General features: G+C 31.5%; 1 protein-coding gene across 1 annotated transcript; it reads left to right on the top strand.

Annotated features, from left to right (window-relative positions):
• The first annotated feature begins 5,224 nt into the window (after positions 1-5,224).
• On the top strand, positions 5,225-23,394 carry LOC133325812 (uncharacterized). The gene is made up of 4 exons (XM_061534532.1): positions 5,225-6,167; positions 22,477-22,661; positions 22,725-22,980; positions 23,304-23,394. Exons 1-4 carry the CDS (start codon positions 5,225-5,227, stop codon positions 23,384-23,386), a joined length of 1,467 nt encoding a protein of 488 aa, XP_061390516.1. The 3' UTR covers positions 23,387-23,394.
• Positions 23,395-24,380: the final 986 nt, after the last annotated feature.

The following is a 24,380-nucleotide window of genomic DNA, read 5'->3' as shown; positions in this document are numbered from 1 at the left end:
ATAAAATTGGATGAGCAATACCAAAGTTGGGATTATTTTAAGAATTTGCGGCATATGAAAAAAATTAATTATTCGAAAGAAGACAAAAAGTTGAGTATTGAAAAATGTTCCTGTCAGTAAAAATCTTAAAATGGTGCCTGCTTGTACAGTTTTTAACTAATTTGAATCAAAAAAAGAATTCATTCGACACGAAATTAAATTTTCTGTTATTTGAAGTAAAATGAATAAAATAAGCAATTTTTTTTACTTACTTTTTGTTTACAAAAATACAAATTAAAAAGGCTTTTTGGCCATAACTTCTGATTTTAAGGGTGTATTGAAAATTCTAAAGATACAGTTTTATTCAGCTCTTTAAGGTACACAAGATGTACTAGGTCTCTATATAAGTTGCGACAATTTTTGTCGATTTGTACCATAGTGTGATTTATAAATGTGTGCTAAAATTTTGAATTGTATTATTTTTAGTAAATTTTAAGGAAATAGTTTATGAAAACATATGTAGGGGACTTCTGGCATAACAGAGACATGTTAAGAATAAAAACGCCCACCAACGAAAATCTGTGTACAAAATATAAATAGAATCAAAGTTCTGGACTCAAAATTATATTCCATATATGTTTCCATTTTATATAATTGCGATATAGACATATATTGACAATCGCCCACGTATGGTTTGTCGTATCTTTAAGCTTATCAAAAAATCGATTTTCCAGTTTTAGGTTTTCAATTTACTCACACCTTATATGTTACAGGGGAACTTCTAGAGCTTCCCAATCAGGGTGAGTATGAGATATTCATACCGAACAATTCTGCATCATTAACTCAAAAATCCCCATTTATAATTTATGCCTGTCCTGCAGCAAATGAGCGATATGTCTTTGCTGAACTTCAGTATAAGGATCTCAATTTGTGTGTTGAAGTAAAACAATGACTTGGTTTTGAAATTCGTATTATTAATGTAAAAAATGACTAATTAATATGAAATTCGGGCCATTCTTTTCGATAGAGCGAATATAAGTTGAATTTTTAAAATTACTATTACTGTAAGTTTGAAACAGAAACCATTTAAATTTGCTATGTGGTGGAAAAAGTTCGATTTTCCAAAAAGATAATTCCACAGCCAATCCACTCTGATTATTTTTGTGCGAAATATATTTTTTTTTGGGTTTCCCATGTTTCAGAGAGGGAAAATCAAGCCAGCCAACGAGAAGAATCGTAATTTTCCCTACAAAGGGTCAATATGGTACATTTCTGAAAATGAGATATGAAATGTATTATCATAAATCAGATATATAGAATAGAAATTAATGACGTCCCCCGGCATCTGTCAATTCCCACACAATGGTTAACTATTCTATTAAATGTTATGATTAGTGTAAGATTATAAATAAACTAGCATAGGCCCGCTACGTTGTTAGCGAAACTTTTTATAGTTAAATAAATAAACATTATTTTAGCTACGCAATATACTTTTGGATTAAGTACAAATTTGAAACATTTTTATTATAGGTTTTATATCTTAATATGTTTGTTTTAATCTCAGATCTTACTCCGTATTTCTTTCGTACAGAAACGTTAATGCTTCTATCCTACTAAATCGAGTACAAGTTCTGTAAGTTTACTATTTTCTCGATCGTCCCGATGGACTGATGTAAAAAGTTCTATAATACTGTGTTAACCTTTTTTGTTCGTTCCGGTAATTTAATACTAATGGTAAAATATCTAGTTCGTTTTAGTACAGATAGTAGTACCCTTATAGTACAAATTACAATTTTGCACAGCGCATCATTTTTTATTCAGAGACCTGCCTTTATAGTGAAGATTTCCATTAAAATTTGCAGAAATTTAGTATTTCTGGTGCGTTACGTATTACAAAATACTCAATGGTATTGTCGGTATTTTTATCTTTCTCCAACATTTTCTATTTAGTACTTTTTACTAAAAATTAAAAAAAAATACTTTTTTAATTTGTTTAAACAAAATATACATACAAAATTTCAGGACTCTACCTCTACTCGTTCTGTCGTATAAAATATTTAGTACTTTAAGTACAAATGTCAAACAATATTGCCAAAAGCATTGTTTTTATATCCACCCGTACCGCCGTATACAATGTGTTGTACTTTTTAGTACATTTTAGAAGTTATTAATGCAAAATTTTTATGTATAAATTGTTATTGTCATAATTCCAGATAATTATTTAATAACAGGTTCCTATCTTCATCCATTCTACCGTATACAATATTTAGTACTTGTATTCGATTCGTATTCTATTTGTTTATAATATACAAAAAATGTTCCCATACTGTGCAATATTTTGTATTAATGATGCCATTTAGTACGAATTCTCAATAAACCAAGCCTGTTAATTATAGATGGACATTTTTGTACTCTAAATTTACATTTATATTTTTTACCATTCACTATGGTACAATATTTAGTACAATTTTGTGCATATCGGTCTATTTGTAATAGTTAAGCTACATACTAAATTTCAGATCTCAATCTATGACTTTTCCATTATAAGTTAATATTTTGTACCATTTTAGTACAAATTTCAAAAATATATTAATATATAGCATAGTATTTGTAATAATTAAATCTATGTGCCGTGTTTCAGATTTCTATTCCTACCGGTTCCATTATACTACAGTATTTAGTACTAATTCCAAAAAGTTATGCTTAGAGTAAGCTACATACAAAATTACAAATTTCTATTTCTACCAGTTACATTGTATTTACATATTTAGTACTTTTTATCGCAACATTAGTGCTAAATTCAAAAAAAAAAAAAATGGCATAGTATTCTATTTGTAATAGTTACAGCTATATGTGAAATTTCAGAACTTTTTAATATATTCTAGTACTAATTTAAAAAAAAAATATGTTTGCCCATCATTCTACTTGTAATAGCTTAAGTTACATACCAAATTTCAGATATCTATCCCTACCTGTTTCATCGTAGTATAATATTTAGTACTAATTTGCAAAATTTGTTCACACATTCTGATTTGTTTATAAATGACAAAGCTGCATACCAAATTTTAGAGTTGTAGTTCCAACCGTTCTGGCGTAATACAGTTTTTAGTACTATTTAGTACCATATTTGTTCTAATTTCCAAAAAATATTTTTTGTACATCATTTTATTTTTAATGACTTAAGCTACATACCAAATTTCAGACATCTATCTCTACATTTTCCATCGTAGTATAATATTTAGTACATTTTAGTACCTTTAGTACTAATTTCCATAATTTGTTCACAAATTCTGATTTGCTAATCATTGACAAAGCTGCATACCAAATTTCAGAGTTCTACTTCCAACTGTTCCGGAGTACTACAGTTTTAGTACTTTTTAGTACCTTTTAGTACTAATGTCCAAAAAATATTTTTGCACAGTATTCTCTTTGTAATGGCTTAAGCTCCATACCACGTTTCAGTTATGAATCTTCACCAATTCCATTCAAATACAATATTTAGTACTTTTTAGTACATCTAAGTACTAAATTCCAAATTTTTTTTCACAAATTCTAGTCCGCTCGCCATAGACAAAGCTACGTGCCAAATTTCAAAGTTCTACATCTAACCGTTCCCGCGTAATACAGTTTTTAGTACTTTTTAGTACCTTTTAGTACGAATTTCCAAAAACCCCGCCTTATCACACGCCTACTCACCAAACCCCACCTACATGCCAAATTTCAAGCTTCTAGCTTTAGCCGTTTCGTCTGGGCGTTGATGATCAGTCAGTCACTTATAACGCAACTCTTTTATATATATAGATATAAAGCTTAAATTGTGTGCGATATTAGTCGTTAGATATCCATGAAACAAAAATTGCAAATTTGAAAATGTTGATATATTTTGGAAGTTTATACATTTTTAGTAGTAACATATTAATCTGTTGATATTCTACATAAAAAACGCTATACATAATAAAACCTGTCATTTGTAAGGTAAAATTGCCATGTCAAATATGGTTTCGCGAACAACAAATCCAAACTATATCTTTTAGTTACATTAACTTCCAATACTAATTGTGAAATAATAATAATGCTGAACCACTGTGAAATTAACTATCCTTTATTTTAAGGACAATCCTTATTTAATTAATCAACCACATGAAAATGTAAAAATGGACATAAAATATATTTATCACAAACATAATGTATGTATGTATGTATGTATGTAGGTGAGAACATAAATTCCCATGTACAAGATTAAAATTCCATGGATAAATAAATACGAATCCTTGAAATACACAAGAGCGATTAATTTTCTCCAATGGGACAATTTCATTCACTCTTCTGCAAAATTTTAGCACCAAATGCCACCATCACTCTCTCAGAAACATTAACGATAGTGACTACAATATTCCTGAGTGGTGTACTTATCGCAAATGCTGTTCTTTATAAATTGAGAATAGTTGGCGAAAAGGTGTTATTTGTTCATACATTGCTGCTGAACTACTACCAGTAAGCAGCAACAACACCGCCAACAGTTTTCATACGCTCACGCCGACCGTATATGTTATTCATTCATAAACACACGCCTTATGGCTACTGGGACGTGAGTATTTTGTTGGCCACTTAGCACTTCTCCATATCGGCGAAAACACTTTTCAGTCAGTTGCTTGCGAGAACTTTAACCAAACGGACGAGCTTTTAGCGTAAAGGCGAAGTGCAGCGCGCGTGTTTACTTTTGTTTATATCCAGACAGAAGGAGACCAATTGTTTGCCATCATTGCCATCAATAATCGGCAATTTGTTTATTTTTATAAAATTTCTATTTCTATAGAAAATACTTATCGAGTCCATGCGTAAATTTCGATTAGAAAAGACGGCAAACGAAACCCCAGCTAAAATACTCGCGAAAAGAATCAATATTTTGTGTTATGCCACATTGATAAGATTACACTTTCGTATCCATAGCTGGTTGATTGAAAATACCAACAACATTACTGCTCCACGATCAGTTTCGCATTGTGGCCGTGATCGTGTCTTATCTATCGGACAGCTTAGAGAATTTCGTCACTGTCCAGTACTCGGTTTTGTTAGAATTAATGGGTGGCAGCGGTGTGAAAAATGTTAAATGGTATTGATGCCACCACAATCACAGATACGTCACGGGCTATCTTATATTTTGTGGAAGTTTGTATGCCACCGAAATCGAAATCTGCATAAGAGTCCGTCATCTACTGCAAAAGAAAATTACTTTCTACGATCAATGATTTTCCCAATAATCTGTGCATTACTCATTGCTGGCAAACGAACGACGATAGCCGTAACAGTCACTGATGCCTTCGATCTCACAACTGTGCCTCTATGCTGTCCAAGTGCCGACTGGAAGTTGGCGCGGATCACAGCTGATGTGCAAGAATCCCCGAAATATGTATGTCTTCCCCAGGCATACGATACAAACGCAACACAATCGCCGGCGGGCCCAAAAGAAGGCAGTTTTCTTTTCGAAAATTCTTCTCCCGTTTACGGCCTGGGAATTCGATTGGCCGAGGACCATATGACAAATTCCAGTATTCCCGAATGTGATAATCAGATCCTTAACCGATTTGCAAGGAATGACGAAGTGGAGATCGCCTCAGATGCCTGCGTGATGGGTGTGCAGGATGAACTGGTGACCGTGTCATGCCCGCAAGAGGACCCGAAATGGCGACCCATAACATTTGCCCAGAAATGCTGCCCCAACAATTTCATTTACGATGGCGGCCAACGTAAATGCGTGCAGAGTTCAGATGCTCCGAACTTCCAACTGTATCAGGAATTTTTCCAAACGGCAGTTGTTTTCAATGACAACGCCATTGAATGTCCCCGGAACAAGGTGCTTGTCGAATATAAACTCACACAATATAAGTTTACGATCAGTAACGGAAGCATACACCTTCGGACGTTGAATAAAAAATTTGGCCCGTCTCAGTATTGTGTTGAGGCCATCGACAACGTCCCCTATGAAACCGAGCAAGAGTTTTTGGTTCGAACCTGCGACGATATATCATCTGCGTGTCGACGAATGCCCTGCATCAGACGTTGTTGCAATGACGGCGAAATGTTCACCAAGGGCAATGCAACATCGTACTGCAAACGAGATGAGTCGGATACAACGTTTCACAGTTTTGAAAGTCTTGATATCAGTGGAAACTTCAGTAAACCACCAGGTGAGTAGAAACAACGTCAACTTTTCATTTTGTCCCTTATTATTTTCTTTGTTATAATTTTTTGTTGCCAAAATTATAAGAAAACAATTCTATAAATTGTATTCTTAAAAATGATTTAACAACGAATTGAAAAGAATGCTTGGTAATAATTGTTTATCGTTCAGATTATTTGTTTACTCTAGAGACCAAAACAAACACCACATGAGCCATCGCTTAACGTGAGCAGATCAACACATATGAAAATATTGTGTTCGTTAGTTCCGAAACATCTTCTGGCAAAACAAATTAAAAAACATCGTTTCTATACAACATGTTTAGACCGAACCCCACTAGCTTGTATATGATGGAAATGTTGTAAAATAGGGAATAACTTGTCATCGCTACTAGGATGCAAACGTTTTCGACAACTAGATACAATTTAGTTGTTTACAAGTAAATATGACATAATAACACATTACAGTAGAGTTCTGTTTTTCATAATATCATAAACTTGATCTAACTTTTTTTATTATGCAATGGTCGAATCAATTCGAACGTCTTTGTTTTTAGGAGATTCCCTTTTTTTCAGAAACTAATGACAATAGGTTTTTTCTCGTATATATACTAACTAGTAAGCAAATGCTTTTATATGAGTCGATCCCGTGATACTACACAGAAGTAACTCTAGAAGTAGTTTCATTGTGAACCTTAAGAAAACTTATTGGTCTTTTTCTAACGAAACGTTGGGAACGTTGCAATAATATAAACATACAGTTCTGTGATATAGGGTTAAGTTTTTTTGCTGCACTATTTTTTTATTTTATTAGAATAATACAATGGGAAATATAATGAAGAAATAGCTGTAAGTAGAATATTAATCCCAGATCACAAGATGTATAATAACATCAAAAATGTATTTCTTGTCGTTAGGATTTTCTAATAAAACACTCCTGAAGAAGTTGGAAAAATACCAACTAAACGTTGAGTGAAAAAAATAATTTAATAAGACTTATTTATGGAAGATTTCTGTAGGATCATGAATAAACAAAAATCGTTTAACAGAGTGAGGCCTTATGCCTGATAATCTGCTTAACCATCGGCGAAACGAGTCGTATAATGGTAAGGATGTAGCATATTTTTGGCTTTCCTTTTTATTGCAACTTAGAGCACGTTTAAATTCACTCGATATAATTAGTTACGATGTGCAAAATATCATGACAATCGGACAAACTTTCGGTATTTAGTACATCATTTAGATAAAATCGGTCGAATATATATATATATGGGAGCTATATTTAAATATGTACCGATTAATATAGGACAATTAAATACACTAAGCAAAATTTCATCGCAATCACACAATGGTAGGGGGGTTTTCTGTGCATCATTTACACAAACTCAAACGAAAATATGTATGGGACCTTTAATTGTAGGTCAGAAACGATTTCAAAAAACTTAACGCTACGCTATACAAAATTTCGTCCTAATTGGAAAAAAACCATTGGGAGTTTGGTGTATCATTTGGGACATAGGTGTTCCACTGAAAAATTTGACGAAAGCATATATGGGAGCAATATAAAATTCATAACCAATTTTAATAGGATAAATGGCCTGTATCAGATTTCATCCAATTCGCATCACAAATGCGACCTGTACTTTGTTTACAATTTTGTATCAACAGAAATCCACTCTGAAAGTGATTCAATGCATTTTGTAAGAAGTAACTATGGGTTTATGTCGTTTCCTGGTTTATGTTTCAAACATATATGTATGTATACATTGGAGGGCATAATAAGCCCTATCATGAACATCCGAAAGGAATTCAATCCTTAAGGAAAACAAAATTCTCGAAAAACATATTAGTTCCGTTCCAGAACCTTAAAGAATCTACTCATTTTACATGTTTTGCATCTTTTTACTCGAAAACCGTTCCTCAACCCACAAAACTGGTAAAACATTGACTCAAATTTAAGAGAGCACAAAACAAAATGGCGTTCTCTTTGTAAACTTTTTAATCAAGAAATTTGGTCGAGTAAAAATGGTAAAAAGGAATGCCTACTTCTGATTGGCTGTTATGTTGATTTTGAAGTATTGCCATCTAAATTTGGCATATTTACTAGATTTGCGTTCCCGAACTTTTCAAATTATTTTGCACTCTGAGAGCAATTTTGAAATGTTTCCCTTTTACTAGATTTACAACTAAAAAAGTACTGGAGCAGACCAATTATCTACTCATGAATGAATTGCGAAAAATATATGTAAATATGGCAGAACTAATGAGCCTTTTTTACATCTGGTATACCCATTTCCATGCACCAATGTTGTCCATTTTCCGCAAAATACTAAAATTAAATAGAAAAGTGGATAAATAAATATGTAATTAATTGTTTTCTAATTGACATATTTTTCTCATCCTAACCATGATCGGTAGGAAAACACATGTGTATGACCGTTCGTGATACCTCCTTTTTTGCTTAAGAATTGGTTTTTCTTCAAAAAAAGAAAAAAATAATAATAATAATAAATAAACAAATAAATAAATAAAAACAGTATAAGATAAGATTAGTAATTAACAAGTCTGAATTAAATTTAAATATTTTCGAAACCAGTTAGAAAGTTTCTGTCAGCATTGCCGAAAAAATAAACACTCAGCCTATGATATGTGCAGAATATATTTATTGGTTTATAAGTACGAGTATGTTATTTTAGGAAGTATTTTGCAGGCTTTGGCATAAAGACACTAGGGAATAAGGTTTCGATCACTCATATTTTTGTATCAAAGTGTATATACACTAACTAATTAGCCATAAATCGAAGTCAGATGAAGCTTTTCAGCTTTATTTTATATTACGTGGTAAAGGATGTATTAAAGCAGATAACGAATTATGGATGGACAAATACTTAAAAAATATAACCGGTTTTATTTTTGAGACAAATTTTTGGCAAGCCATTAATATTTATAATCTATATTATCAACTATATCAAGTTTCTCATTAAGCTATTAGAATTCAATAATATTAGGTCGCCAACATAACTTAAATTCTGTTTAAATAGTTTTGGAATTAAAAATAAATCAGCCAATGTTTGCGTATAGCACATCGACGTGCGTTTGATTCACCTCGAAGTATTACTCCTATATCCATAGTTAAGTTTACTGTTAGAACAATTAGTCAACTAGCCTACAGGTTGCAGTTATGGAGCGATTGTGACAATTTTTTTTTAAGAAAATCGAGGTTCGGTCAAGGATGACATTTATAGCGATGATCGATTATTATTTATCTAGTCAAATACACGAAAAACTTTTATTGGATCTAAAATTACTTATCGAAATAATATTTTTGACCCTATTCATATACGTCCGTGTATCTTTTGCTGAAGTTCGATGATTTTTAGTATTTTAAATTAGTCTTTTTATATTCTCATTTATGCAAATATACGAGATATTTTATTGAATAATTAATTTATAATGGTTATCGCTATTAATTGAAAATAATGTCTTTATATACAAGAGAAGACGAAGCAAAATGCATGTTCTCTTAAAAATAAAAATGGACTATTCGCCTTTTATTGCAATTTCCGACATTTACCGTTAGTTATGTGTGTAATTTTTTGCACCTAAGTGTTTTTTAAAAAAAAGTATGGCCAAACAAGCTCTTCAAAATTCGGAGAATTTCATTTATAATTTTGTTTTTTAATTTTTTGGTTCTTAATTACAACAACATTTTTGATATTTATTTGCACCAACAAGTGGGCTAATGATTACTTATATCCATATCATATTGTAAACATACAGTGGTGGTCACGCAATTAAAACATTTATTGTGGTAAACATTTTTTGATCAGCCCTCGATTCATTTGAAGTATTTTTTAATTTTTTTTAATTCAGAACACTTCGATATACTGCACTTAAGAGATTTAGTGTGATAATAGAAAATTATTGCATGCAAATTTTCCATAAATAACGGTTTTTATGAAAATACATCGACTTTGAAGTGGCCATATAATTAAAACACTGTGTAATTTTTTACTTTACTGCATTTTTTTGAACATATTTTTAAAAAATCACTTAAATTTAGGTAAGTTATGCAAATAAAGCATCGATAAAATCATTTACAGAAAACAAATTATGAAAGAATTTGTAAAATTTACCAAAATTGCCAAAAATTTTGTACAGTACACCTAACATTCAGAAAATCACCTTTATTATAGAAAATAAAGTTTCGAATGCGCAAGAAATTGAAATAATAACTCAAAAAATGGCAATTAACTTAAAGGAACGATTCAACTTCGATAGTCTTTATTGAAGAAGGCAGGAATATTTTTGCAGTATGTGAGAAAATATCGATTGATATTGGAATTTATTATATCAAATCGATTGTTCGAGTAGTACAGAATATATTTTATCAAACAATATATAAGTCACAACGAAACGAACAGAGATCAACGCCTATGTTGGCGAGTAAAAGTTTCTGGCACACAGCAGTATTTTTGATGCTCAACACAAGACTTTAAATATTTGTCAAATTGAAAATTTTTTCTTCTTTTAGGCTAAAATAAATTAAATGGACATTATACTATTCAAAAAATATTATTATGGAAAAATATTGTCATGTTCAATAGATTTTAAGGGTCAAGAGTTAACCATCTAACATGCTGCTGTGTACCAGAAGCGTTTTCTCGTCAACATAGGTGTTTGATCTCTGTTCGTTCTGTTGTGACTGATATATTTTTTGATAAAATATATTCTGTACTACTCGAACAATCGATTTGATATAATAAATGCCAATATCAATCGATATTTCCTCACATACTGCAAAAATATTCCGGCCTTCTTCAATAAAGGCTATAGAAATTGAGTCGTTCTTTTAGGTTAATTCCCATTTTTTCAGTTTTTATTTCAAATATTTATTTATTCTGAGAATTATTTATAGTTTTCTACTAATTCTAGCAATTTCTGGTGCATTCGGAACTTTATTTTCTATAATAAGGGTTATTCTCTGAATGTAAGGTGTACTGTACAATTTTTTTTGGCGATTTTGATAGATTTTACAGATTTTTTCAAAAAATTTTATCAGTAAATGACTTTATCGATGCTTAGTTTACATAATTTAACTAAATTAAAGAGCTTTTTTAAAAATATTTTCAAAAAATACAGTAAAGTAAAAAATCACACAATGTTTTAATTATATGGCCATTTCAAAGTCGATGTATTTTCATAAAAACCGTTATTTATGGAAAAATTGCATGCAATGATTTTCCATTTTCACACTAAATCTCTTAAGTACAGTACAGTATATCGAAGTGTTCTGAATTAAAAAATTTTCAAAAATACTTCAAACGATTCGAGGGCTGATCAAAAAATGTTTACCACAGTAAATGTTTTAATTCTGTGACCACCACTGTATATGTATGTGTTGCCAATGTAATCACTTCACAATATTTAACATCAAATTAATTCTAAATAGGGACTTACTCTAGTGATGTATATCCTCCATCATATCTGGAATGTTAGGAATTGAATAACTTTTACTTGTATTATTTATTTTGTATACCCCAATGTCGCGAATATTTAATACAATCTGTAGATTGTTTGCCATTGGACGGACAATACATTTCTGTAAACAAATTATTCGGTTATACTGTGTGTAAAACCATTTCGTATGGTACATATACAACCATGGTATAATAATAAAAGGTAACAGCAAGTGTTGTTGTACAAAAAACGATACAACAACCACATGGAAATTTGTTTTTGGAAGTTCTACTAGTGTCAACTCATTTGACAGAAAAATGTAAACAAACAAACAAATTATCATCAAATTATTTTTATTTTGAAAATGAAATATTTTCGAATTCTCAAAATAAAAATTGAAAAACATGAATGAAAATCTATCAAATTTATATTTCTATCGCTTCCACATCTTTCCTTTAATTGAGCCATTGCCATATATATGTGTAACACATATGAAAATGCTGGGAATAGCGAGTTATTACTTCAAGAAAGATTTGCTTTCTGAAACTTTCCCAGCAGGCAGATTGAGTAAATTGAATACGGGAGCATATTAATAAAGAACAATTTCAAATTGTATGCGTTTCCAATTTTCATGTTGGGCGATTTTTAAAAACTTATTTTGTTAAATTCATATTGACACTAGTATTACGTTGGAATCAAATCAGCTGGGATTTGCTGTTACCTTTTATAATTGTACCATGATATACAACATATTGTATACGAATTATTGATTATGTATATTATTCTCTTCTCCGCTAAAAATCTGCTCGATCACACACATACATACATAATTAAAACAATCTGTCTGCCACTTCACACCACTTAATAGCATTCATGTTTATTTGTTGTCTGAGTGTGTTAACAAATCTCGATACAGCTTGTCAACAAAATAATCGCACGATAATATAAAATTTCGATTTTAGGTTTAAAATTGCAACTGCGATTCATTTTCAATGTAGTATTCAACTGGGATGAGAAATTTAGTACCATAGCATTTTTCAATTCAAAAAGTACAATAGAATCTCGATACAACGGTTTATATATTGTCAGCCTATCGTTAAATCAAAATATTGTTAAACGGCATATACATTAGAACTTTTTACCGGGTTAACCTACTTCATGAGGAATTATTTGACAAATATGCAAAGGAATTGACAATTGAAACCCACTGGTTTAACGAAATCCGATTAAATGTAAACGTACTGTTATATCGAGTGACGTATTTTCTCACTGAAATTTATTTTAATTTATTTATAAATACTCATTTTTACTTTATACAAATAAAAATAAAAATTTCAGTTGTTATTTCATTGAAAATATTAGTTTTTTTACGAAATCATTGTAGTTTGTGGAACTACAATGATTTGGCCTATAGCTACTTCTTCAAGTTGTCTGTAACGATCGATTTCAATATTATTCTGATGGCACCATTTTACACATGCTTTGATATCTTGTATGCTATTCGAATGCTTTATTTTCAAGAGTTTTTCTTTCGGTTCTTTATTTCGGACACACATTTTTACCAGATTTTACGACTACATCAGAGAGTAACGTGCGAATACCAATGCAAGTATTTTGAGCTTCACTGACATAAACCTTTTCGATGATCTACTTGATATTTTTTTCTTTTAAATATATTCTCTTTCTTGCAGATATATACTATTATTTTGTAATTTAAAACCAGTAAGGAAAGCAGTAAAGTCGGACGGGGCCGACTATATCATACCCTTCACCACTTTGGATATATTCAACAGATGAATCCTAACAGACGTTGAAGGACCATAAACATGAAAATGGATCCATAAACATGTAATTCTGCAACCTATACTAAATTTTTCATTTGGTCAGATATAGAGTTGCTATATATAAATATATATATATATAGGGAACAGATTTCAATGAGACTTGCAGGAGATTAACTTATATTAACTACAGTTCATTGTACAATATTGTGTGACAATTGGACAAACTTTGCGTCTTTAGTGCACAATTTACATAAAATCGGAAAAAAGATATATAGGAGCTATATCTAAATTCTAACCGATTTTCATGACACTCAACACACATCATTCTAGACCTAATTCATTACGTTATGCCAAATTTCGTGCAAATCGATATAAATATATATATAGGGATTTTAATACACCATTTACATTAAATCGGACGAAAATATATATATATATATATATATATATGAGCTATATCTAAATCTGGACCGATATTCAGGAAACTCAACACACATCATTCTAGACCTAATTCATTACGCTATGCCAAATTTCGTGCAAATCGAAAGATATATAGGGACTTTGGTACACCATTTACATTAAATCGGACAAAAATATATATGGGAGCTATATCTAAATCTGGACCGATTTTCAGGAAATCTAACACACATCATTCTAGACCTAATTCAGTACGCTATGCCAAATTTCGTGCAAATCGAAAGAAATATAGGGACTTTGGTGCACCATTTACATTAAATCGGACGAAAATATATATGGGAGCTATATCTAAATCTGAACGGATTTTTCTCAATTTCAAAAGGGTTCGTCCTTGGGCCAATTAAGTGACCTATGGCAAATTTCATCCAATTCGGATCAGAAATGCGACCTGTACTTTACAATTTAACATGGACAGACGGACATGCGTAAATCGACTCAGAAAGTGATTCTATCGTCATAAAAATTTATAATTAGGTTTAGTTCTGGCCAAAGACGCAGTTGTATATAAATTTGCTAAGAGCATAGTTTAGATTATATCGCGCATATACGAATTTGTTATGTTGTACATTGTCAACCAATAAGGTTTCATCAGTACTTTTTATACCCTCCACCATAGGTTGGGGTAGAGTGTAAATTAAATTTGTCATTCCGTTTTCAACACTTCCAAATATTCACCGGAGACCCCATAAATTATATATCACAATATTTAAGTTAGAGATTTTTTGTCCCAAGTTGACATCTACATATTTCGTATATAAATTATATATACGGATTACTGTTCAGTGACTTATACTAAACTTCGATGGAGAATTTTGTCGTTGGTACCATCGTTCTGAAATGACATCTAGTGAGAAGAAATTGTATAAACTCAGAATAAGATCAGTTTTAACCCTAAAATAAGTTTTCCTATTTTTAAGATTTTTGGTGTTAAGACTGATTTTCTAGATTTGGTCTTGGGACTTGCGAGGGACTTGCTTTACTCCTCGCCAAGGATGATGCCGATCAATTTATTAACTCAATGGAGCGGGGGGAGCGAACGACAACGAGAGCTCCCAAGCAGTCAATGGTGTAAGTGCCGTGTTGGTGAAAATATAATGACAAGAGAAGACATAGCAAAGCAATAAAACGCAAGTGATTATTATTCTATCTCATTGGTTTTATTGGCGATTGGTTTTATTGGCATCCGTGATCGACTGGGCTTGGGAGGTTGTAGGCCAACGTATCAAACATATACAGGTATATTCTGAGACTCATAGTAAAACTTCATGGCGAACATTTTTTACAGGTAAGGGGGCCGAAGAGAACCCTTCAGCAATTCTATTGTGAGTTGACATAATAAACAAAAATATCCCTCACATTAATATCAGTAGTATGCCAAAAACATTATATACCTAAAATTCAAGGGTTTCGAGAAATCCTAATCCGAATCTCATAATTATGGAAGGTAGTCTAATTTGAGAAATTTACAATGGCAACCCTTTTTAATTTGTAACAGCCTTACCAAGGTGTATTTAATAAAGTGTATGCATCACAGCCTTACCTAAAATTCAACTAGCTCGTTCGACGTTTTTCACCACAAAAGTAGAACACATGTATTTAATAAAGGACATAAATCCCCGGCCAAATTATGGAAATTGTGTTGACCGTATAAAATCTTTCCAATGGCGTATTTAACCTCCGCCGAGGACTGTGACGAGCACCAATGATCCGATTCCAATATAGTCTAACATAATCTCCTCGATTTTATGAGTAACTGAGTTTTATGGACAGATTTCCAAACATGACATAAAATATGTTTACTAGGTTTCCTTTCCGTCCGCCTCTATGAATGTAGTTTTCTTGAATTTGTATTATTAAGTGTCGTACATAATTTATTGCGCTCCGTACAAAAATAATCACTTTCTCACCTTTATAGAGTTTGTTTGACGTCCGTATTACCCAAATACGCAGGGTAACACGGAATAGAATTCAACTAGCTCCTTCGACGTTTTTCATCACAAAAGTATTTATATGAATGTTACCGAAATACGTCGAACGTACAAAATTTAAAGTTGAACAATTTCAACTTTGACAGAACGTATTTTTTAAATTTTTCTTTGGTTGCAAATAAAAACAAAACATTCAGGGAATATAAAATTTTCGAATGGAAACATAAAATGGTTAAATTAATTTAATAAATTTTCAATTTTGTTTTGAGATTTGTATTATTGAAGATGAGGATTCGACGTATTTGGCTAATACGGCAGTACACAACATTTTGCCATAGTGGGGAAGTTGAACATTTTTGTACGCCCCGTCGGACAATAGGTAACGTTGTAACATATATAAATTTAAATAAAACAAAAAAATAAATTCCATAAAATTGTATGTATGTTGGCTGGCATATTTTTAACAAATTTTATTATATTTTCTTACGCCGCACATTGTTCTCAAGATGTGAATATTATATATTCAGTAGTGTTGGCGGTTTATTTGGGATACCATTTGTATTTTGTTTTTGCAAAATAGTCAGGCTGAATCCCAGTTTCTTGTTTTTATAAAAAACAACTATTTATTAGTGGGGAATGTATGGCATTGTTTGCCGAGGGGTAAGGCAGGGAAGACTATAGTTTCGGATCACGCCACTGATCCTCATCAGTTCCCTTAGTTTTTTTTTGGGATATTCTCCCCAGAAGCAATTGCTTCTATACAAAAAACCTTTCATACACAAATGTCTCTTGTAACAAAGCGATGTACTTAGCTGACCAACGACATAAACTGCATGAGAATTTTATTTATATTTATATATATATGTTTTAGGTTTTAGAGGCAGGGAACTTAAAAATATTAATAAATATAAATAATCTAGCAGTGTTTGCCACTGCGTACATTTCGAAGGAAGTTTTTTCATTAAAATTTTGAAAACTGAATGTTATCACAGCCCTACCTAAAATTCGACGTTTTTCACCACAAAAGTATGTATTCATATGGATGTTACCGAAATACGTAGACATACGAATTTTCAAAATAGAAAAAAAATCAACTATGACAGAACGTATTTTTGTTTTTTCACTTGATGAAAATAAGAAACAAAACATAAAGGAAATATGAATATGAAATAATTGGTGACATTTTACAATTACTCAAGGTTATTCCTCGATTTTGTTAAGCTCGCTATGAGATATGAACTCGACGTATTTAGGTAATGCAACCGTACAAAACATTTCGCCATAGTGGGGAAGTTGAATATTTTGTACGCCTCGTTGGAAACATATGACTGCATGAGACTACCTTGTATAATTATGCCATGTCCGAATCTCTTGAAGTGGTGTAATATTAAACAAATATTGAATTTATATAAATATTGTCTATGTTATTTCATTAATTTTATGTTAAGATAATCATATGATATTTTTATAATGAAAAAACCAAGTGGATACTTTTGACTGTGACTGACTGTAACTATGTTTTGATATAACGAACTTCGTCTTTAACGAGCTTTTTGGCTTGGACCGTACTAGTTCACTATAACCGCACTTGACTGTAATTTAAACTATTATATTTTTCTTCTTGGAAAAAATATGAGGAAAACTATGGGGAATCGGATAAAAGTTTTTTTTGCTCATGTTTGCAAACAAAAATACGAAAAACTCTATGTGAGCATTAACATTAACGACTATAAATCGGAGCACCATATGGTTGTTCTAATCCTTATGCAAGCGTTGATGGCAATTGTATGTTTATATGACATTCTTAACTGGAAATGGCTAAATTAGAGGAATAGTATGGAAGTCAAAGAATGCGATTCGATAGATTTTCATTCATGTTTTTCAAGTGTTCTCTGCAAATTAAATAATACTACATTTTCCAAATAAATCAAATTTACGACTATAATTTTGCCAAATCTCTTGAATAAAAAGTTTATAAAAGAACGGCATTTTGGTTTGAGCTCTCTTACAGAAATAATGTACAGGAACGGGTTTCAAGTAAAAATTTGCAAAACATGTTGAAGTAACAAATTCTTTCAGGTTCCGGAACGAACCAATTTATTACTCAAAATGGTCTCGTGTAGACGTATAAGTTGTATTCCAAAAAAAAAGCGTAAAAGCGTTCATTTACTTCCAAAATTCAGGTATATACTGTTCCGATTAGGTGTTGTTTTGATTTTGAAGGATTGTCACTTGTTTGGACATTTTATTGGATTTCCGTTCCATTATGTGTTATGCACAGTTTGGCCAGATCAAAAGTAAGTTTACAGCTAAAACAGCATTAAAATAAAGCTAAAAAAGGCTAAAAATATATAAAAATGTCATAAAATAACGCTAAATTTAAAAACGTTTGTATATTAAAATTGTTATTCCGTTTGCAACACATATAATGTTACCTCGACTTTTCAATCGAATTTGTAATAATATGACATTTTGGTTTCCCATATAATAACAAATGCTCGTTCCAAAAATGATCAATATTTCGATGTTTCCGGCTGAATTAGGCGACCTTTGGTGTGGTGCTCATATGACATAGTTTTTTGTTATAATAATATAGTTAACAAATTAATTTATTTTATGTCTGTTTAACCCAGTATATATAAAACCTAAATATTTTGTTAAAAAATACTGTTTTTTAATAGACTCTAGTATTGACAGGAAGCTATGAGAGTACAAGATACACCATTAAAATTAAATAATTTTTAAAAATTATCTGAGATAACGGTTGTTTTCGAGCGACGGTATTGGCACATTTGGCGTTCTTTTAAAGAATCCATTACACCGGCAGTTTTACACGCAATTCCTAAAAGGATACGTAGAATATATAATTTTTAGTATACCTATGAAGGAAGGTATAGAAAAGCTTTTGCCTATAAAATTCAATGTAAAAACATAGTTTTTCTATTGGGCTCTGATGCTACATTTATTTAAATACTACTCAAGTGGTTTTCAATGCTAAATTGGTTATAGCAAAATGCCGAAAAAATGCCAAAGCAAAATTTTGCGGCTAAAAATAAAATGCTAAATTAAACAGCAAATTATGGGATAAATTAATTTTAAGAAAATTTAACAACTTCCCGATTATGTATATAAAATTAAATAAAAATTTATTAGTTTCACGTCAATTGTTTTATGACCTGCTATATCTAGATGTTGTCCACTAGCAAACAAAGATTTGGATTTTATATCTCATACTCAAATATAAAATATATATTTTTCTGATTATCAATGTTTAGACCGGACACAACAAACGAAACATCTAAAAAAAAATGTTATCTTATGTTATGCACTTTTCAATGAATATATGAGTACAAAAATATATGGGCATTATTGCCAATTTTTTAATATTCCATTTTCAAAAAATTAGCTTTTTTGTTTTTGTGGCACATCAATGATTTTTGGTACACATATAGAGAAAAATGTTCTGACTCCGAAACCGTTCGCGATCAATTTTTTGGTTGATGCGCGCAAAAGTTATCGAGGCTTTAATTTTGGGCATAAGAAAAAAATCTTAAAATTGCGCCGTTTATTATATTTACCAAAAACGTTGATATATATCTTCCTCCGTACAATAAGAATATGAATATATTATAATAATCGCGAAAAAGTTGCACATCTTCGCGAAATATGAGAAAAATAATAAAAATATAGGAGATTACGTCAATATTTTCATTATATTAATGACATACACACACCTAAAAATAATTTAAAAATATCTACATAATCTAAACACCATGATTAATCAAATGATATCAAAATCACACAAGTCCGTGTAGCGGTTTGTAAATTACACCGACAACAAAACAAGATATTGAGGAAAAATATTTGTTTTTGGTTCGAAGAAATAATGTCATCATATTAATTTTTTAATTTTATACAAGAAATTTCAGAAAAAAAAAAATGTTGGGGGTTATTCTTCCATTTTACCCGAATTTCGCCGAAAAAATGTCATATATGAAAATAATCACTTCATGTGTATAAGTATACACCTTGCGGATTGTACCAAGACCCTTACGATAAATCTTGGGGTTCTGTAAGTAGAAATAAATCTTAAAATAAAACTATATTATGAAATATACATTTTAAATTGCGTCTAAATCGCGTAATTATCAAAATTATTTGATGCGCATGCGGTTTCAAGGAAGTACTGAAGTTCATCTTCTAATCCATGTATATTTTGCGAAATTTCATTTGACGGCTAAGATGTGCCACATGTTGCTTTGAACTACCCAAAACCTCGTAAAACGCGAATAATTTCCGAAAACTCCATATGCCATTAACGCGCATCCGATTTCGGTGTGCACCCTAAAAAAATACATCGATCTATACCGATTTCAATGTGGTCCATTAAGAACCATGGATGTGCCAGCTCACAACATTTTTGAGATAAATTGGGTACATCTCTCTTTCGGCTGAAGTTTTTAAAGTTCTCTTTTCGAAAAAGATCAAAATCCGTATGAGGTCATTTATTGAAGCGGAAATGATCCACAGAGAACGCAAATAAATCCACGATATTTTCAAAAACATTTTTTGCCAAATTTCGTGTTTTTGGAAGGCCAGTCCCCGCCGTTCTAGTAGATGGATTTTCACGAAGAAGATTTTATATCATCCGAAACGTAAAAAACCTTATTGATCGCGGGTACCCATATCATTCAGTTGACAGATCTAAAAATTTGACCCGAAAAATAGGTTCTTTAGAAATTTGATCGCACAAAATTCTCAACTTCGGATGAGTATTACTCTGAAGCTCTGCATACTAGAGTAACTTCGGGTAATGTGGACCACCATTTTCTTTTTTTGATATTGTGGGCGTAACAACGGTAAAAAATAAAAACAAATTGTTTTCACAGCATGGTAGATTTGTTGGCTAATTATATTCCAGGTCAAAAATTATATATATTTGTCCATAAAAATGTTATTGCATTATATTTCAAAAAACTCTAAACTGCAAATAAAAATAACTTGGCGGGTAATGTGGACCAGTATGTGTGGGTAATGAGGATCAGTAAGTTGAAGGTAGGTTGTGGATTAATTGTGATAAATTTCAATTTATTGCACTCTTGGGTAACAATGAATGCAAAAATATATGGGCCCATGTTTTGGAATAGCCCCCATTTAAGGGTACCACCCCATTTGCGGTATTTTGAAGGTCCTTGCTTCATTATCCAACCGAGGCACGTATAATTTCGGATATCGAGTTTTCAGAGGATAGAATACCTCCTCGCATATTAAATGCGCCCTTGTTTCGAACTCGTCCTCATGAAAATGTCCCACTTTTTTATAGTGGGCCACATTACCCGACATTGAATATCTTTATTTAAAAATAATTATCGGCTTCAGAAATGAATAAAAATTTAAAAATAACCGAAAGTAATTACAGATAAACGTGTATTTTTGTTAAAGAAAACAAGAAAACCACAATACCTTTTTATATTCGAGAAAAACAAAATGTTCGACTATTTTACAAAATCGTTCGACTATTGTGCTAAAAAATTTTCAAATCACACTTTTACAATCAGAGCTACATTTTCACCTACTAAATTTTCAACATTGCAATTATTTATTAAAAACCAAGTTTGATGTTTGTTTTCACTAATTAGGAAAACATTTATCAAGGCGGCATTGACATATTTCAAGCATTTTCTTAGATATGGGGGGTGGTCCACATTTGACGCATGGTCCACATTACCAGAAGTTACTCTACATACACAAAATACATATCAAATTACGCAGATTCGCGACTACAATAATTTTATAATCGATTTTTAAAAATTCCTGTTTGCGTATTAAAGATAGAAGTAAAATTAAAAAAACACTCAAAATCGAGCTTAAAAATGTCAGCATCATTTAAAGGTAGATGCAGTTACAATTTTGAAAAATGATACATAAGGGGCGTAGTCCTCATTTTGTTGGCTTCTAGTTTTACTTTGACACGAAGACCGTGAAATGAGTGGCTCAATCACAAATCGATATAGAACATAAAAACTGGTTCGCCTCAACCTGTTTTTACACATTTTTTTACATTAAAGTAGGCACAGCTTCCACCAAAATAAAGTTTGGAGGTCAATATCATGAACAGTTTGCAACGACAGATCAATTAACCCAAAACTATTCACCTTTTTTCATATACTTAAGTAATTCTCGAGTTATAAAGGGGTGAACCTCCGCTTCAACTATGTTAAAAAATTGGCAATATTGCCCATATACCATACCAAATTGAGTATACAGTCCATATTATTGAAATCGTTTTGTATTCCGATTATATGAATGGCAACGTTATTATTATTTCTATTTTTTCTAAAAAGGGTAATATAGAATAACTTAATATAATAATTTAATCAAAATTTCATTGGCTTTTCTCGAAATTTAAGATTTTATTTTCTGCAAGAAAATCGCCCGGATGAAACGATGATATGAATTCAGACTTTGTTCATTAAATTTCTGAACAGAATTTGTTTTCTACGGGCAAGCAAAAACAACAAAAAATGGAGCATAAAGAGTTAAACGACCACATTATATTGTCATTTTTTGGGAATTTAGCTTTTAAAGGTGTTTAATTCAGCATGTCGTTGCTAATAACAAAAATAAATAAATCATCAATTTGTTTGTAATTTCTTTATTTGTTTCAGTATTTGGCGTACTGCGTAGCTTAGACTGTCTAAAATATCGCTTGGATCCAGAGGCTTATGCCGATGAAGCTCACACCATAAGCGAACGAGATGGATCACTTCTGGTGGCGTCCACAAAGAAACACTACACCAACAATCAGTACTGCGTAGAAAAAATACGCAATGCAACGTGGGCCGATCAAAAGGTAAACAACTGAACTATCTATCGGCTTCTTGTAATTTTGATGCGAATAAAAACCTTACATTAGTTGTACACATTTCTTTGCTTCGATTCGAAAGTTGTGGGAAATGATCGGATACGCTTTAGGTTGTACACCATTGGCCTATTGATATCGTGTTCATTCTATGCGGCAACCTTAGTGGTCTACTTATCGATTGCACGCCTCCGAAATTTGCCGGGCAAAATATTAATTTGCCTAGTCAGCAGCCTATTTACAGCATATCTGGGGATAGCTCTAGGCCAGCTGATGCCAACTCCAAATGATACAGTTTGTTTTGCGTCTGGTAAGTATAGTTAAATTTATTTATCTGATTTGAAATACAACTGGAAACTTTGAAAACTGATTTTCGAATAAAATTTCGGCATTTATAACAAACAAAAATGTTTGAAAAAATATTGAAATTTACAAATTTGATTTGTTCGATTTTAACGGAGATTTTCACAAACTACTTGCAATAGTCAACAATATCCATAAATCATTTGAAATAAAAAATCACATGCCAAGACGATATAAGTCATTTTCAAAACTCATTGCATTCGAAATGCACGAATGAATACTTTAAATAAATGCCTTTATTAAATTTATTTTTAATTTTTTTCTTATTAGGATTCTTTATATATTTTTGTCTGATGGCTGCTTTTTCTTGGATGAACGTCACCTGTTTTGATATCTGGCAGACTTTCGGGTAAGATAAAAATTAATATTAATTCACATTTATATACACTTAAATATATATCCGCATGAATATATTGGGTGATAATATAGCGTTATTAATTAAATTGATTCCCTTTCTAATGCCGACCGTGTTCAATTATTTGTTGGAATGCAATGGTCATGCCGTCTATGTTTTTATTCATTATCTGTAACTGTTGGCATCAAATAAATTCTTATATTTATTGCGATATATTAATTATCATATAGATATAAAGAAATATTTTCAATGGGCGTACGATTATTTTAAAACCAAATAGGTTTTTAGATGTTTTCCATTGAAAATATTTTGATTTGAGTGAATATGTATGTGTTTACAAAATCTTGAATTTATGAATAAACCAGTAAGCGGAGATGTATAGTCTAGCTGGCCGATCACATGATACCCTACACAATGAACATTAACTTTCGGAAAAACGTAATCCGTGACGTAGGGAAAATGTCGGGATATTTTTTTAAGCAAGTTTTCTAGCATTGAGAAGTTTAAAGAATTATATAGAGTTGTCCGTTTCGTGGTTTCAAAAGTAAATAAATAAAATGCATTTAAAATATTGTTAGCATGATATATCTTTCTTATTATAAAGTTTTACCGTTTACATTACGTCAGAATCACTACATCAATTAAATGGCCTCCAGGCGAAGCAATCATTGATTATTTTAATATAATTTTCGATCATTTTTTGACACAAATTAGACGGTATCTCAGGCATAACATGACGAATGTTCGTTTCTAAGTGCTTAAGAATTAAAGGTTTGTCTGCATAGCATAGTTCAAAAAAGGTCTAATGGGCCCCGGCGAGTAGTTATGAGGCCTGGAAATATCTCTTGTAATTAAGGCATATTCGCTCGAGTTGTGTGGCATCGTCATGTTGAAACAACAATTTCTCCGAGTCAGTAGTCCTGATAAAAGTCCTAATTTTCCTTATCAAGTTTTTAATTAAATGGTGTGCTCAGAAAATAGTTTGACCTCAC

This window comes from Musca vetustissima, unplaced genomic scaffold (assembly GCF_032173495.1).
Source record: "Musca vetustissima isolate MV318-11 ecotype Yass unplaced genomic scaffold, APGP_CSIRO_Mvet_v1 utg30349, whole genome shotgun sequence".
Taxonomy (NCBI): Eukaryota; Metazoa; Arthropoda; class Insecta; order Diptera; family Muscidae; genus Musca; species Musca vetustissima.
This window is presented reverse-complemented; position numbering and strand designations above follow the sequence as displayed.